This window comes from Watersipora subatra, chromosome 7, assembly GCF_963576615.1.
Source record: "Watersipora subatra chromosome 7, tzWatSuba1.1, whole genome shotgun sequence".
Lineage (NCBI taxonomy): Eukaryota > Metazoa > Bryozoa > Gymnolaemata > Cheilostomatida > Watersiporidae > Watersipora > Watersipora subatra.
This window is the reverse complement of record NC_088714.1, coordinates 4,765,448-4,781,597: the sequence shown is the minus strand read 5'-3', so window position 1 is coordinate 4,781,597 and position 16,150 is coordinate 4,765,448. Positions and strand designations below refer to the sequence as shown.

Genomic DNA, 16,150 nt, shown 5'->3' with positions numbered 1-16,150 from the left:
TACTGACAGTAATCATTAGATTTTACATGAGAATAAAGCAGCACTTGTAATCAGTTCGCAAATGCGATTTTATTTCTTTTAAATGTACATGTTAAATTTGTTTTCTACTCAAACATACATAATCATATATCCGATAAGGCTTTTTAAAAAATTTCTTTTTTGCAATTGAAAAAAATGGCAAAACAGAACAGCTCATGCAAGCTTTCCGTTTCTAAAAATAAGTGATTAGCTTTAACCAGTACCAGTAACTTTTCCCCGTTCTGTAGGCCTACAAGCGAGTTTAGAGCTCAGTTGATAGATTATATGAAATCGAAAGTTGCTAATGATGCATACAGTGCAATCATATATTTAAATGTAGGATAAGAATGTTGCCAAATCGTAAATCAAAGAATTATCAGGATAAAACTAGTGTACAGATACCACACCTTGCGACCGCATCGGGCTGATAAGATGTGTCATTATATTAAGCAACCCAAAGTATGACAGTTAAGGAATTGCGGGCCAATCATAAAATGCAATTTGGGTGAAAATCCTTCTTTTATCGAGACATAATTGATGATCGATAGTAAAATCAAGTTTTTCCTTAGCTTCAGGACCAACATTTTTCAGATGGAACCATGTATAAAGCTATGTGAGAAGGCATATCATTCAACAAGAACTGTTTTTGTTGAATCGATTCCCTGTCAGCTGCTGTTACATGGTCTACGTTGCCTGGAATAGATACAGTTCATTGCAGGCGACTTTCAAAGAGTCAGAAACTTCAAAATTGATTTTGTTTAATGTTAACAGAAGTGGAGGAGGACTTGCAAGAAAGACCAGGTAAGATCAATAGAGACTCTTATCTTTATCAATAACTTCAAGTGGTTGCTGACTGACCAATGTTCTTCCTCCAATCAGACGGTACCAGGCAGCTGACTCTTACTGATACGGGCAAATTAGCTCGGCAGCTGAGTGATACAGTTGAAGAGATAGGGCTTTACTAATCTTCCATATTTTATTGACAGAACATATTTACAAGACAAATAAATTGAACGAGTCAGCAGTGAAATGAGCCAATCACCTTCTGGTCTGTCAAATGTTGATGGTAGAAACAAAAACTTCTAAACTAATTTTATAAAAAAGTAGTGAGTCCAACATTTACTATTTGGTACTACTGAACACTGTTTGTTGCTCACCTAATGAATTAACGAGTTTATTACGACTGACAGAACCAAATCAGTGTATATGTCACATAAGTTATACAACTGTAAATGTTATGCTATTCATCACCTGTAAATGCTATGCTAGAATACAGCGAAACGCAGTACTGTTAAAACATTGCATTCGTATTAGTCATAAATTGAACTTAGATATAGGCAGCCCTGATCATAATGCTACATCGTATTTCATACAAAGCTAAAAAACTTTCAGTCACTAGACAGCTAAATATTACAGTTAAAAAATCTTTATGTATCAGGCAGCGATTGAAGACTGTTTGCTTTTTATTGGTTTACTCAATATTTCATAGTTCACTTCCCATTCAACATCCACTGCTGACGGACTTGTCTCGTCCAGCGAGTAACTACAACAGACAATGATTATCACCTTGGATGGCTGTCACCTGTTTAGAGAAGCAGAGAGTGAGGCTGGCAGTGAACACTTTCTATAAGCATTTATGAAACCTGAGACAAATAAAAGAGTGGATTGGACACAATTTAATTAATTAGAAGGGTTTCTTGATAATTTTCAAGTTAAAACGCATACTATGAGAGTCTCACAGGGCTTCCTAGTGCGATGTATTATTGGAAAGATATATCTAGATAAGCCAAACCTTTATTTACTACTAGTATACCTACATTTAGCAAATGAATTGTATATTCCTGTTGATGTTATCCAGTTTTTAATCTCAAGAGAGCACAACTTACAATAATTAGGCTGACAGTGTGGCAGAAATGTATCATAAAATCTGTATTTGAACGCCACCTTTATGGAGAAGGGTTGAAAAATAGAGCACCACTCTTTATTTGAACGCCACTTCTATTTGACCACCACTATTTGACATTCTCGATCTTTACAAACCCATAATAGCAAGTGATCAGCAGAAGTATCCACAAAACTGTACTAATACTGACTTGATTACATAAATAACAATTAATTCGTTCGTTGTTTCTCTCCGTATCGATGTCCGTTTTCGAACTCAAAGTCTTTATGGTTTTTTTGTTAAAACTCTGAATGCAATACGGTAAAAACAATTAGTAACTGCCAGGCTAATAGTAGTTATTTTTTGATGCAGTCTTGATATTTCGGTGTATGTGAAAAAAGTTTTGCGCACGATGGTATCTGTGCTACCAGGTATTTTGAGGCTAAAATTCTGAGGGGATTTTGAAAATATGCAATTTCTCTTTATTCATGAAAGAAGTGTATAAATGTATTCTAAAGCGCATCGCGTAAAAGTCTTGCTCTGCTAAAAAATTGCGTGGTCGCTAATATTGAATAGCTCAGCTGTGCAGAAGAGGAGTTGAGGTCAAAAGACACTGGAAATATTGAACAGCCAGAAGAATATTAAATGGCTCCAAACGAAAACAACAATCAGAACGCAACTGACTGACCAAACGATGCTAATATTTTTGTTCTAAAAATGTTAATTTTTTTCTGAATGTATTTTAATCAAGGTTTGTTTATGTCACTTGTTCTTGAATATATATTTGTAGCATTTGATAGATTATTATTATATAAATTATAAATTTGGAGATTTACAACACATTATTTGATAGCATCATTGCAGTAATATGAACTCGGCTTACAATGGATCGACGATGGTAACTCCTCTTCTATTGCATATAAAAAACCAGTTTTGGCTGCAAACTGTAGCAAACATATCGATGAGTGCCATAAGCTTTTATGCAACCTTGTTAGATATAGTTATAAAATAATGATATGCCTTCAAATTTAAAATAAAATAAAAAACTTGAAAACTCCAACAAATTGCAATGCATGCTATAAGATCATTGTAGGCTAATTGCAAGCAATAGATATGAACTAGTAGAGGCATGTATCAACTTCCCCGGGCATATTTAGAGATGTTCAAGTTGGAGGTACGTTAGCAAAATTTTTTGCCCAAAGGCTTAATGTTACTCTGCCTGAAGGAGAGTAGTGCAAAATATAGGCAACATTTGATTCACCCGTGAAAGGGTTAAATTTGTCTTCTAAATATTCTGACGAGGCGTTTAAAACAACAACGCCACCCTTTATTTGAACGTCACCTCTAATAAAGCACCACTCAAAAAGGATTGAAAAAAAGCGCATGGTGTTGGAATAAAGGTTTTACGGTAATTGAGTTTTGAATATACCACATTAGTTCAACAAATGAAATAGCCAGCTAAACTAGAACTCGGAGTATTACACCAGAATATTACACATGGAATTGTGATTCATGCTCTGGAACTCACAGCAAACACGCAGAGAGCAAACAACTCAAACATGCATAATCAGCATGATGTATTTCAGTAAACAAGCTTATGTAAGCATTTCACTAACACGCATTTAAAGCGTTCAAAAGATCAATAAAATTAAATCAATAAATTAACTGCAAGGTGAGTAAATCTTCTGTTGAAATATTTAAGGTCACCTTGTATCACCTGAGAAGTCTAAACATTGGCTTAAGTGTAAAATGGCTACAAAAAAACACAACACTTACCTTAGTTTAGATTTATAGAATGACATGGCAGCTTTATTATCATGGAATACCGTGAGTATGACCTTGCGCATTTGTGTCCTGCATGAGATAGAAAAGGACAGCGTTAGCAACAGCTGTACTATATTGTGGTTAACTATTGAAGTATACTGATAAATATTTACTATAATAAGAGCTGTGTCCGTCTGTTCGTTTGACCAAAGTCATGTTAAGAGTTAGGAAAAAATACTGCCTGGCACAGGAATCGAACTCTAATACTCTAGTTTCCAGCCAAGTATACCAACAGCTGCAACAACTCGACCACCTTTCCACATCTAAGAATAATTTTGCACATAGTTATTACACCTGACTAGCTCTCACCGCGCATGGGACGGGACTGTCAGCATATTGTTAGGATATATGAATATAAAGAAGTGCTATAACTGCGTACAAGACAGGCAAACTGTAGACACGCACAAAATGCAAGTACATGTATAGCTAAAACAGTAAACATGTCTTTAGTTAGCTGACGAGGAACCAAATACTCACTGAAAGGCCATCAGCTCTAGCAGCTGCATCATGAACCTGCCTAGGCCTTTTCTTTGTACCGATTCTTCCAGCTGTATTTCATAACTGCAAAACATTTGGAGTTGTCCCACTGTTGATCAATTAAGTTTGAGCTGACAACTCCACAACATGGAAAGCAACTAATGGTGGTTTGTTAGAGAAGCATGTATTGCAAGAACTTTCTTCAACTTTTACTAGGTAGTCATAAGCCACATAGCATATTTTTTCTCTGCCCTCGTAACTCCTTGAGTGCCTTAAGTGAAAAAGCTTTTTCCAAGCAAAACTGACATAACAATGTAGAACTATATTCAATTGAACTGTGCTTTAATTACTGCTGCCGCATGTTTAAAAATTATTCAGCAGCATCGTGACATGGTTGTGAAATAGATATGAAAACATTAAACCACCTTATGTAATCAAAATTGCTTTTGACTGATCGAAAAGACGCCAAAAGCCTTTTTTAAATTCTCTCAGTTATTATTAATACCACTGCCATATATATGTATGTGTGTATGTATCTACAGTAATACTTCAACTTACGAGTGCTCCAGCGTACGAGAAACTTGAGATACGAGCCAGCTTTTAAGCAAGTTTTAGCACTAACATACGAGCCATGTTTGAGATACGAGCTCGTGAGTCAGTTGCCAAGTATGCCGGCGGTGTTTTATGAGAACAGCATCACTCTGTATTTTTCAACTGCTTAGGTTATACTTTTGTACCGTGTTTTTTGTGTGGGGTTTTCCGTGCAGAATTATGTAAATTAAAAGTACTCTGCGTTGACCAAAAGTTTGCCAGTAAAATGAAAGATAATGCAAAGAAAAAGCGAATGATAACAGTTGATATTAAACGGAAAATTATTGAAAAATGTGCGAAATATGTATGCGTGATTGAGCTAGCTCAGCAATATGACAGAAATACATCCACAATTATCAAACAGGATTATCAAAGGATTATATTCAGGGCTTTTAGTTCGCAAAGGACAAACCATAGTTTCTAAACGGCGCAGCGATCTTCACGACCGCTGATGGAGAGACTGCTCAGGCATTGGATAAAAGATAAACAATTGGCCGGTGACAGCGTAACTGAAACGATGCTATGTGAAAAGGCCGGTGTGATCTATCAAAACTATAAAAATAGACATTCGGACAAGTTGGCTAGTGGTCGTACATTAACCTTTTGTGACGACACCTGTGTTCGTCCTAATCGCAACATGTTGAAAGGGCGACAAAGGCAAACGTCCTTAGGTTTATCTTAAAACGGCCGGCTAGTCGCGAAAGCGAAACAAAGGAAAAATTAGCTAACCAGCGAGAAACTACGAACGCCGAAGAAATTTTAATTACGTTAAGTTAAAAATAAATGTTTGCTTTTATGTTTGCCTCTAAGTTTGTCTTTTAAGACATTGATAAAATCCAAATTTATCAAAGTCAACCGTTGTAATGAAGGATAACTTATATCTCCCTCCCTGGCAAATGCTAGCGGTAGCTGCGATTGTATGTATTTAATTTTACATTTTAATTAATCACATTTCCTTGCATTATTTTTTAATTGTTGCTTTTTAAAAGCGTATGGTAAATTAGGACAATAATCAACATGTTCTTTCTGTTACAATATCTTGTTTTGAGTGTTTTATTTGCATTTTTTAGAGTATGGAAACCAATCAATATATATTTACTGGTTTTATATATAAATGAATTGCACCAACATGCGAGTAAATTAACATACGAGCTCAGTTTCGGAACGCATTAAGCTCGTAAGTCGAAGTATGACTGTATATGTATGTGTATGAATGGGTGTATGTATGTGTGCATGTACACAGTAAAACATATTCCACTTACCAGCATGTAAAATATCATTACAATAATAGTCCAATAGTATTGATATTGACAGCGATGTGAGGATGCTGTTATTGGTAAAACTTTTGCAGGGTCTCTTTAAAATGTTCCCCAAGGCTGGTTCACACTATATCGCGGTGTCTTGGTGTTGATTCCACAATACTTCAGCAATCGTCGATGATAACAATGGTCACACTATCACAAACCCATCCATGTTTGCATCAGCAAATACTCCGTGACATAGTGTTTTCATTTTTTTAATTTTTCATCAAAAATGCATCACTTCTCATGATAAAATCATCATTTGCTCAGTCTTTGCGAATAGAAACAGTAAGACATTAAAGATGTACAAGTGCATATATAAAATATTGTAAAAAGATACTAAAGAGAGAGTAAAGTTTTGTGACAAGAAGTTTGTTTAGAATTTGAAGACATACTGAGTGAATGCACCATTTGTGAGAGTTTGTGAGATACCCTACAGCCCCTTACCGCCCTGAGGAAAGCGTGTCTAAAGTGATGAAAGGTCTGACACAAATTCTGACACAAATTGCTAATCACAACCCAGCTGCTGCTCGTTTAACAAAGAGTTTTCTGCTCTCAACAGCGGAAGGCATTTCAGTGTTGATATTACTTTATTGGCAATAATTTTATTTCAAATCAAAATCTTTTTCTAATTATGCCAAACAAGAATAATAAAACACACACAAAAGAAAAGGGGCAACAGTTAGCCACTAAAATCAAATAAAAGGTTTGAGATATAGTGTTTAAAATACCCTTCTCTATCAAGTGAAATTGATTTTGATTGTAGTTAAAGTCCCTTAATATTTACTCTGAACACTGCTACATATATATAAAGTGAGATACATTTAATACAACAAAAAAAGAATGAGCAGACAACTCTGAATTTCATTGCTTCTCTACTGAGATACTATAACACAATCTCTAGTCTAAGCGGCTTACTCATTATTTGTAAACAAGTTTAGCGTGTAGTGGAAACTGGAGAATGGTTTACCAATAACAACATCTTCACATAGCTGTTTTATCCCTGTCAATACTATTAGACATACTTTACATTCACAAAGCAGTGTAATGATATTTTATATGCTTATTAAGTGATATATGTTATAAACTGTGATTCTGGCTGTAGCCGAATATGACATATTAATTGCTGTGCAGCTCAACTAGTTAAAACCCAATGAGAGTTGACGAATGATGTGCAGCAGTCTCTCGTATTCAGGTAAATAAAAACAATACACTTTCAGCTAGTTCTGCTCGTATACAATCTACTAGTATTATTAACAAGTTTAGCCTGTTTCATTCAAAGACAACTCCATCAGAGAAAAAGACACGAGATACATTGTCCCAATGAGTAACAATGCTTAGACTTGACAATGGCTGAGATTTGGAGTTGCGCAACCGTTCAGGAAAACCAGGTGACCGTTAAGAGGAAATATGATGGATATCAAAGAGGTAATAACGTTCATACAATTATAAGAAACCCGTCTAATCAAACTATTTTAAGCCACAACTGAATTGATAGTGCCAAAATAAAATGCCTCGGAACAACAATTTACAATATAAACATTTTTTCAGCACAATATTTTATCAATCCATTGTGGCAATAAAATCAATATCTTCGACCTGACACATATTTACATACATATTAAAAAAGGAGGCTTGAAATTGTCACAGCTTTATTACTTATGGGAAATAATAGGTAATATTTTCAGATGTGCCTTTTTGTTTGCGACTATAGAGAGAGATTTAATACCAATTTTATATCTGTGAACAGAGGAGATAATGACGAATTGTATTCACAAAATTAGTTTGTGCCAAAAATCAAGCTGAAGCGGTTTAGCTCAGCCAGCTCATAGCCATCAGTTTATAAAAAATCAACTTTTACCGGGCCAATTGTTTTCAACTAAATGTAATAGTTAAACTTGTACGAAGTATATCAACGAGTATCAAAAATAGTTTATAAACTATCATAGTTGGTTATTATATCTCCAGTCAGCTAGTAGTATCAAGAAAGCTTTTGTTGCATCATGCTCATCTGTACAAATAATAGTTGAGAGATTTTATGAGATATATTAAGAGCGCAAATGAGAGTTTGCGACACACTATAGCCTCCTTACCCTCTCACCCCCCTCCCGCAATAGCTAGTGGTTCTAAACGTTGTCATTTTGAAAAAAAATTGATTAATTTTATCTCAAATTTTATGGCATCGAAGTGTAGCACACATATACATCAAATGAATACAATGCAGCATGCAAAAATGTTGTGCACAGAAAAGTAACAGTATCTTACCAATAAAGGACAGCGAGGTCATAGTCCATGTCAAACCTAAAGTGACAGAAGGCAACAGGACTGCCTTCCTGTTTGGCTATAAGATATTGAGCTGTATCTTCCAACATCTCCTCTTGCTTTTCCTTGTCTTTCCACTCCTTGCCATATCTGCACACAAGCGTCAGAAGGAGCAACTACATTGGGAAAGTCTCAGTAAACGGTTAGAAACTCAAGTGGACGTAAATTGCTCAAGAGAATATTTAAGGTTTCGACCTAAATAGGCTTCTGATAACAGCTCAACTTCTAGTCAGAATGGCAAGAGAATAAACAGCAATACAACCTCAGAGAGGCTATAAAAAGTAAGTAACTAGTAACGTACAGGTCTTTCATGTTCCGTTTGGTGATGCCAAAACCCCACTCTTGTATTTCTGATGTCCAGTTTTTTGCAAAGTCGCACTCAAACTCCACTTGGAGACTGTAAATACAGAATCAATTTACACTACAGATGACACTGACTATATTAAATACTTTTCAGTATTATATAATGCCTCTCTAGTACACAAGATTTGCTACACCAAACTTGATGATACTACAAATGGAATGCATGAAAATAAAACAATGAGAGGAAATTCATTTCTCTAATTTGTTTTCGAAACTTTGGAGTTTGAAGGTCTTCATTGTGCAAATTCACTGGAGTCAAAAATGCCCCTATATTTGACAAAGCATAAAACTGCCAAAATCTAATATAAAAAATCTATCAATCCATTCTACAACACCTGCAAGTATTTGTATACTATTGACTAGGTACCAGCATGAAAAACCCAGCATTAAAAGTCCTGGCTCTACAATCACAAAAAATGAACATTCATTAATAACAGAAAATTGAAGATCAAAAAGACATTAAAAAGAAAATGAAATTCGATAAAACATTTACTCTAAACATCATTACACCTAGAAAACATTATTTTGTAAAGTTATGCATCCAAGACAAAAAGGGCTACATATTACGAATACTAATTCTATGTTTGAAAGGATTTTGGTAAGCTTAGCTTGCTGTGGTTTGTTTTGGTTTGTTTAGTCTACATCCACATTTTCAATTCAGGCGTCTATGCTATTCTATCTACTGATAGAACCTTGGTAGCACAACGATCAACAGAAATTGAACTTGGTCACTAACAAAATTTATCATCATAATATAATTGAAACAACCATGACTATCAATGAAAAGTTTAATCAAGGTCAAAATCTATGCGTGCTGCTGCTTGTAACTCAGCAAATATTGATCATGGGCTGAAAAAATATGACTGCAAAAGTAAAATAATGTTTGAATAAAGCCTCTATTACTAACATCAGGCTTTTGGCAATAAAAAACCCAGATATTATCAGAGTATTTGTATTTAAAACAACTAAAATTTAAATCTATACAAATAGAATGAGACCCAAAAGCACTCAAGTACAAGAAGTAATGTAAAAGAGAGTAAACCAAAATACAATAAATAAAAAAACACAAATTACACTACATGGGATCAGTCACACAAGTATGGCAAATATTTGCGAGACACGATGGAACATCTTCGGCACTAAATATGCTAAAGATTATAGTACTTAACAAACAACAGTCACTATTACATGCTTTTGCCATGATTATTGGTTATGATTATTGCTTATCTGAAAACGCAATCAAGATATAATAAAAAATCGAGAATTTTCTTCTATTATAAAATATTAAAAATGCTAATTACAGAAGTTTGCAAAAACAAGATTAGCATTATGATCATAATTCGAGAATCTCATATATATGACACTTTTTTCTGCACTGTAAAATAAGTTTGCAAAGCGGACTACAAATATATCCTTGAACTATAGCCCCAAAACTACAGCTGCTGCGGAAAAGACTGTTTAAAATATGTGATTAGTGAAATCTCAGAAGCATTTAAGCTTTATGGCCGTATATGTTATGTTAACATGTGTTATGTTAGTAGATGTTAGTATTTTGGGTTTACCTATCAAAACAGTTTCTAAGCCTCAAATTCAACATTTGTGATTACAGTGAAATTTTAAAGCACAGAAAAACCAATTCTCCATCAAACAACCACCTTTAAATGGATATAAATAAACAAAAGCGATAAAATAAAAGAGGACAAGCACTTTTATCATGGTCTGCGTGAAGAGCATGATTTAGACGGACTTTGTCTGAGCCTATCCTCTTCTAAAATGCGAGTCCAGTTGTATAGACACCATCATCTTGTCAAGTCATGAGACAGTGACGCTAAAGGCTGGTTCACATTCTATCGCTGTATCTCAGCATTGATACCACGATACTTTGGTGATCGTCGATGATAACCATGTTAACACTATCACAAAACCATCCAAGTTTGCATCAGCAAATACTCCGTGACATAGTGTTCTCCTTTTTCTTTTTTCGCGAAGTAACATCCTTGATTTCGTGTGCTCGAATCAAATACTAGTCCTGCAGCAACTATCATAAACGGAAATAAAGCAATCACACTATGCACAAATTACTATCGCCGAAATGGTTCACATTGTACAAGTTGTCGTCGATGCTCGGCGAAATATTGGGAAAGTTTGACAGCTGCAAACTTCTCCGACATATCCACATTACTTCGTCGATGCTATCCCCGGTGTACATAGTCGACGATGAACGCCGAAACGACACCGCCGACATACTGCGATATACATTGTAGTACAACCAGGCTTTAGGCTGTAGGAGTGAGACATGAGATAGCACTCCCTTACTTTGTTATTCTACACCCTGAAAACATAATAGAACTAATATTATTATATAACCACAGAATTACACAATGCACTAGGCTTTGTAATGAGAATGTGAAACATGTTTATCACTGCCAGCTATCAGTTGTTATTCATGATGCTGCTCATCATTCCCTCAATGTTTATGAAGTTACATTGTACAGACTTCATGCAGTAATGTCATCAGTAAAGTTATAAAATACTAGATATTTGTAACGGATGGTACTGGCAAAAAGTCAGGTTTCATGCTGGTAGTTTATTATGTCAATAAAGTTAAATCTTTCAACTTATTGCAGTTCATTTTGTTATTACAACTAAATAGATTAGAAAGCATGTAAAGAATAAAATCTATCTCAAGTATTTTACAGTATTTCCATCAAATGATAAATTTTCAAACTCCCCAAACTTAATATAAAAAACTGAGTAGGCCTACACAATTCAAGTCAGCTCTATGGCATGGAAATATAATCAAGCATTCAAAGCATTTTCTACAAACAAAAGTCAAATGTATACCTGTACTAACCTGAGGATTCATGGACTCCACAGCTCTCAACCATACCGATGGTTAACAGACTTTTGGCGATTTCACGATAATGCTCGATAGGCTTATAAAACACAGCATTAGTAGATTTCCCAGCTATAACTGCATTCAAATTACTCCTAAAAACTGAAGGTGCTAGCGAATTCCTTCTGCCTACCATTTGATTATCATGACTTATAACCATTACTGATTTATAAAGATCTTGGGCTAGGCTTTTAATGCTGTATTGTCAGACATGCGCTTATCGACTTCCCGCAAACCCTACTTGACAATGTTACCGCATACACATGTGTACCTCAATCATACCATAAACTGCAGGAAATCCTCTACATTTGTGAAGAGTATGAGATGTGAATATGAACCACACATGCATAGGCCTTCCTAATAGTGTACTTACTAGGCACAACAAGTCCAAAAGCACCTCAAGCCACCAATAAAATCCAAATTGGAACTGTTTACATTATTTTAGCAAAAGAAATTATTCAAAACTTTATGTATCACACAGAAAAAATCTTGGTGAGCCACCATATTGAATAGTAACGATGTAAATGACAAGGCTTACTGTTTCCTGCGCTCTGATTAGCCTTAAACATAGCAAATGTAGATAATACCCGAGTTGAATGTTTTCAGAAATCAGATGCAAAAAACAGTAATTTCTAAACATTTGCATTGTTAATGTAAAAGCCATACCAGCATTGCACTCCAGGTTTTACTATGACGAGTTTCATATGGTAGTAAATAAAATTCACTTAACTTTATTATCATGATTCCAGTTCAAAACACCAAGGCTACATATCACTTTTTGTTACAAATTATGTCCTAGCTAGTAAGTTTGACCATATTTGTGATTGAAAAACCCTCTTAATGTCTTTGGCCATGAAAGAAAACATGAGAAGGTAATTCTAGTTTATTAAGGCGATTGTGAGTTTTCATAAGGCTTATATTAACTAAACTCTAGATATAATCCATCGACAACGCGCTATGTCAACCTCCCTACCTGGGACATCCTAACAAAAGGATCACTGATCCGAATATTTACAAAACCTTTCAACTCTAAATGCAATGTAGCTGGTATAGTTGGCTCCGCTTCTTCGGACTTGCTCGAATTTTCGATTGTCTGGACAATGTCTAGGGTCTGGACAATTGTCCGATACGGCCATGGCTGTCTGAAGAATGACAGATTTGACTTATAGGTGGTTCTCGTGACAGACGACGCAAGCGAAGCATGTATTTCCCACCAGAGTTGTACCGTAATTTTCTGGTATACTGGTGTACTATACCCTATTACAGGTATAACCATATTTTACTCTCTCATATATACACTGTACATGCATCTTGTACACTATTGTAGTCTAGAAGTATGTGTTTGAGACAATATAGGCTGTTTAATGCACAGTAATCAATTTTTAATGTCTGGAATCTTTCAATGTCCAGACATGGCGCAGTCTGAATTAGTCCCAACATATGAGAGTTGTCTGTACCTGAGCACTACCTTGTCTGTAGCGACCTAAAAATAGCTTATAGAGCTTATCAAATGATATGTTTAGCTTGTTGCTGGCCATCCTAAACAAGTTTATCTATCGCCTGTGAGAGCGAGACCTTGCTGATGACATCACAAGTAAATCACCTAGAAACAAACGTACAGAGAGGAGTATAGCGATGCGTGACTCAATGACACAAACCTATTGCGGTCGTACTTCCGGAACATGGGAGCCAAAAGAGCGAGTGGATTGGCTATTGCATTGGCAGCATTAACAATGGCCTGCTGCTCAGCAATCTTCTTAGCTTCCTACAAGGTGACAAACAGCTAATCACCGACTTTCCATGCAACAGAACCCATGTCTACTAACCGATGGAGTGACTAACAATGAGTAGTGAGCTAACCTGTATATACATGTATATATAAATCTCTAAGTTTGTCGTCTGTCTGTCCTTAGGTATGTCCAACTATAGCTATTAAAACTTTAGTCAATAGTGAGCAAATATAAATTCTTTAAGGAAATATGCTCTTATTTTGAAACACTGAACAGACTTATCTTTAGCGCATAGTGATATAACGTGTCAAGTAAAATCACTACTACCTACATGTTAAAGGTGAATAAGAACACATCAACCATTAATAAAACAAAACCAGAGAGCTATATGCCATTGTATGTCAATTAACATGAGGTGGGCAGATAAATACCCAAACTCAACAGCTTGTCTACTTACTGCAGTAAAAATAAAATAAATACTGAGTAAACAGAGTATGAACGCACCTCTCGCCTTTGGTCTCTTCTTGCCTTATGCTTGTCATTCTTCTTACCTTTCTGAAACAGAAGCGGTGCCAGTTAAGTAAACACAATAGATATTTATGTGTAAGCAAACCACAAGTTTTTTAACGAAAAGCAGTTGTCTCAGAATGTTTTGTTGTAACTTTTAAATCATGGTACACTAGGAGCCGCGTGATATGGCTCGGCACAGCGTTTGGTTTATGGCTAAGAGCAGCACGGGGAGGCTTTAGTAGGCTTCGGACAAATTGTCTTTGACTCGTGAGTAATTAATTATAGTTTTTAGCCTATCCCGCCTGTAAATAAACGAAAGAAAAAATCTTTAGCTGCGTTGAGCCAATAGGAAACGTTTTTACAACCTATTCTGAGCTGAGTTTCGCTTAACAAAAAAGTTCTTTTTTATCGCAACTTCCTTGCGATGACCAGCTATGTCAGACGCATTACAGCTACCACGGCTTCACTAATTGTAGATCAATGGACTTCTGAGTATTATCTATTGAGTAATAGCACTATTGATGGCGATTATTGTATTTTTAGCTAATTTAATAATATTGTCTTAAGCTATAGTTACAGTGATAACACTTCTAACAAAGAACATGCTCAAGCTGTAGAGGAAGCTACCGAAAGTGTTTGAGCTCATTCTGCAACAAATTTGTAGCCTTCTGTGTGGGATAAACTGACGCAAAATTTTATGCTGATTAATTTAGTATTAAAATAGATCTCATGGTTCAAAAGTTATGACAACATAATTATGTGCCTTTGTCAATTAGGTTCTAACAAGTATTGAATTATGTCTCAGTAAAAGGATTAATTGGGTAGGAAGAGAGTTAATAAACTACAATAATAACAACCGTGAGATAGAAGAGTTTGTATCAACTGATTGTGAAAACTACTTGTATTTTAGAAAGCTTTCCACTATTAATAGAATGCAAAGCTCACAACTGCAAGGACAACGCACTCAATGTACCACTGCTCAGTTTACTTCCCAACTAAGACCTGGTGTACACAGGGCTAACATACACTATGTTTGAATGACGCGGTTAAACCACAAGTTTGCATCATCCACAAGATGGAGGCAAAATCCACAAATCAAGCGGGTTTTGTTGCTCACAAAATTGTAAAGAATGTTTCAAGCTTGTAAAAGATGGAGATGACGCTTGAGGATGATGCGCAAAAATAATGCAGCGCAAGCTACTCCATTGTAAACATTTTCCACACTTCCGTCATTCCTAATTCAGTTTGAACAGTCCCGAACATATTAGACAAATTGACGCATCGTTTAGTAGCGACTGTGTGCAGCAACAGCAAATATCTCCACAACAGATTGTTGACACATTTCGTAAAACTTTTATTGAGAGGGAATTCGATACTTTTTCAACACCCTAACTCGACTAAATACAAAAAAGCAGAAAGAAACTGCATGGTTCCATCACTACTTGCTCGGCAAATTATTTTTCACAATTGAAGAATATTATGCTTGCTTTTATGTTTGGTCTTTGCTTGTATAGGAAAGTCAACTGGAGCAATTATAATAACTTTAAATTCAGGGTATTCAGACAGGTTCTCATGCCAGCATAACTGTAGTATTATTATTTGAGTGTCATCCCAGTCACTCTGAGAGACTATCAGTCTTCCACCCATTAAATCAATCAAGGTAGGTTATATATTTACTGTACATGTATGTTTGAGTGTTTTCTATATCTACTGTATGTTTGAGTGTTTTCTATATTTACTGTATGTTTGACTGTTCTCTATATCTTCTGTATGTTTGAGTATTCTCTATATCAACTATATGTTTGAGTGTTCTCTATACCTACTGTATGTTTGAGTGTTTTCTATATCTACTGTATGTTTGAGTGTTTTCTATATCTACTGTATGTTTGAGTGTTCTTTATATTTACTGTATGTTTGAGTGTTCTCTATACCTACTGTATGTGTAAGTGTTTTTTATATCTACTGTATGTTTGAGTGTTCTCTATATCTTCTGTATGTTTGAGTGTTCTCTATATCTACTGTATGTTTGAGTGTTCTCTATATCTACTGTATGTTTAAGTGTTCTCTATACATCTACTGTATGTTTGAGTGTTCTCTATATATCTACTGTATGTTTGAGTGTTCTCTATATATCTACTGTATGTTTGAGTGCTCTTTATATCTTCTGTATGTATGAGTATTCTCTATATCTACTGTATGGTTGACTGTTCTCTATACCTACTGCTATTGCATCCCT

General features: G+C 35.3%; 1 protein-coding gene across 4 annotated transcripts in view; it reads right to left on the bottom strand.

The window, feature by feature from the left end:
* Window positions 1–975: 975 nt before the first annotated feature.
* Window positions 976–16,150, bottom strand: part of LOC137400023 (N-alpha-acetyltransferase 40-like) — a 44,830-nt gene continuing 29,655 nt past the window's right edge. For all 4 annotated transcript variants that reach the window (XM_068086326.1, XM_068086323.1, XM_068086322.1 and 1 more), the window contains exons 3-9: window positions 13,909–13,959; window positions 13,333–13,439; window positions 8,717–8,812; window positions 8,359–8,505; window positions 4,202–4,285; window positions 3,677–3,754; window positions 976–1,561 (exon numbers count right to left, since the gene is read on the bottom strand). In XM_068086326.1, coding sequence (XP_067942427.1) covers window positions 1,453–1,561; window positions 3,677–3,754; window positions 4,202–4,285; window positions 8,359–8,505; window positions 8,717–8,812; window positions 13,333–13,439; window positions 13,909–13,959 — 672 coding nt within the window. In that variant the 3' untranslated portion in view covers window positions 976–1,452. The remainder of the gene's footprint in view (window positions 1,562–3,676; window positions 3,755–4,201; window positions 4,286–8,358; window positions 8,506–8,716; window positions 8,813–13,332; window positions 13,440–13,908; window positions 13,960–16,150) is intronic.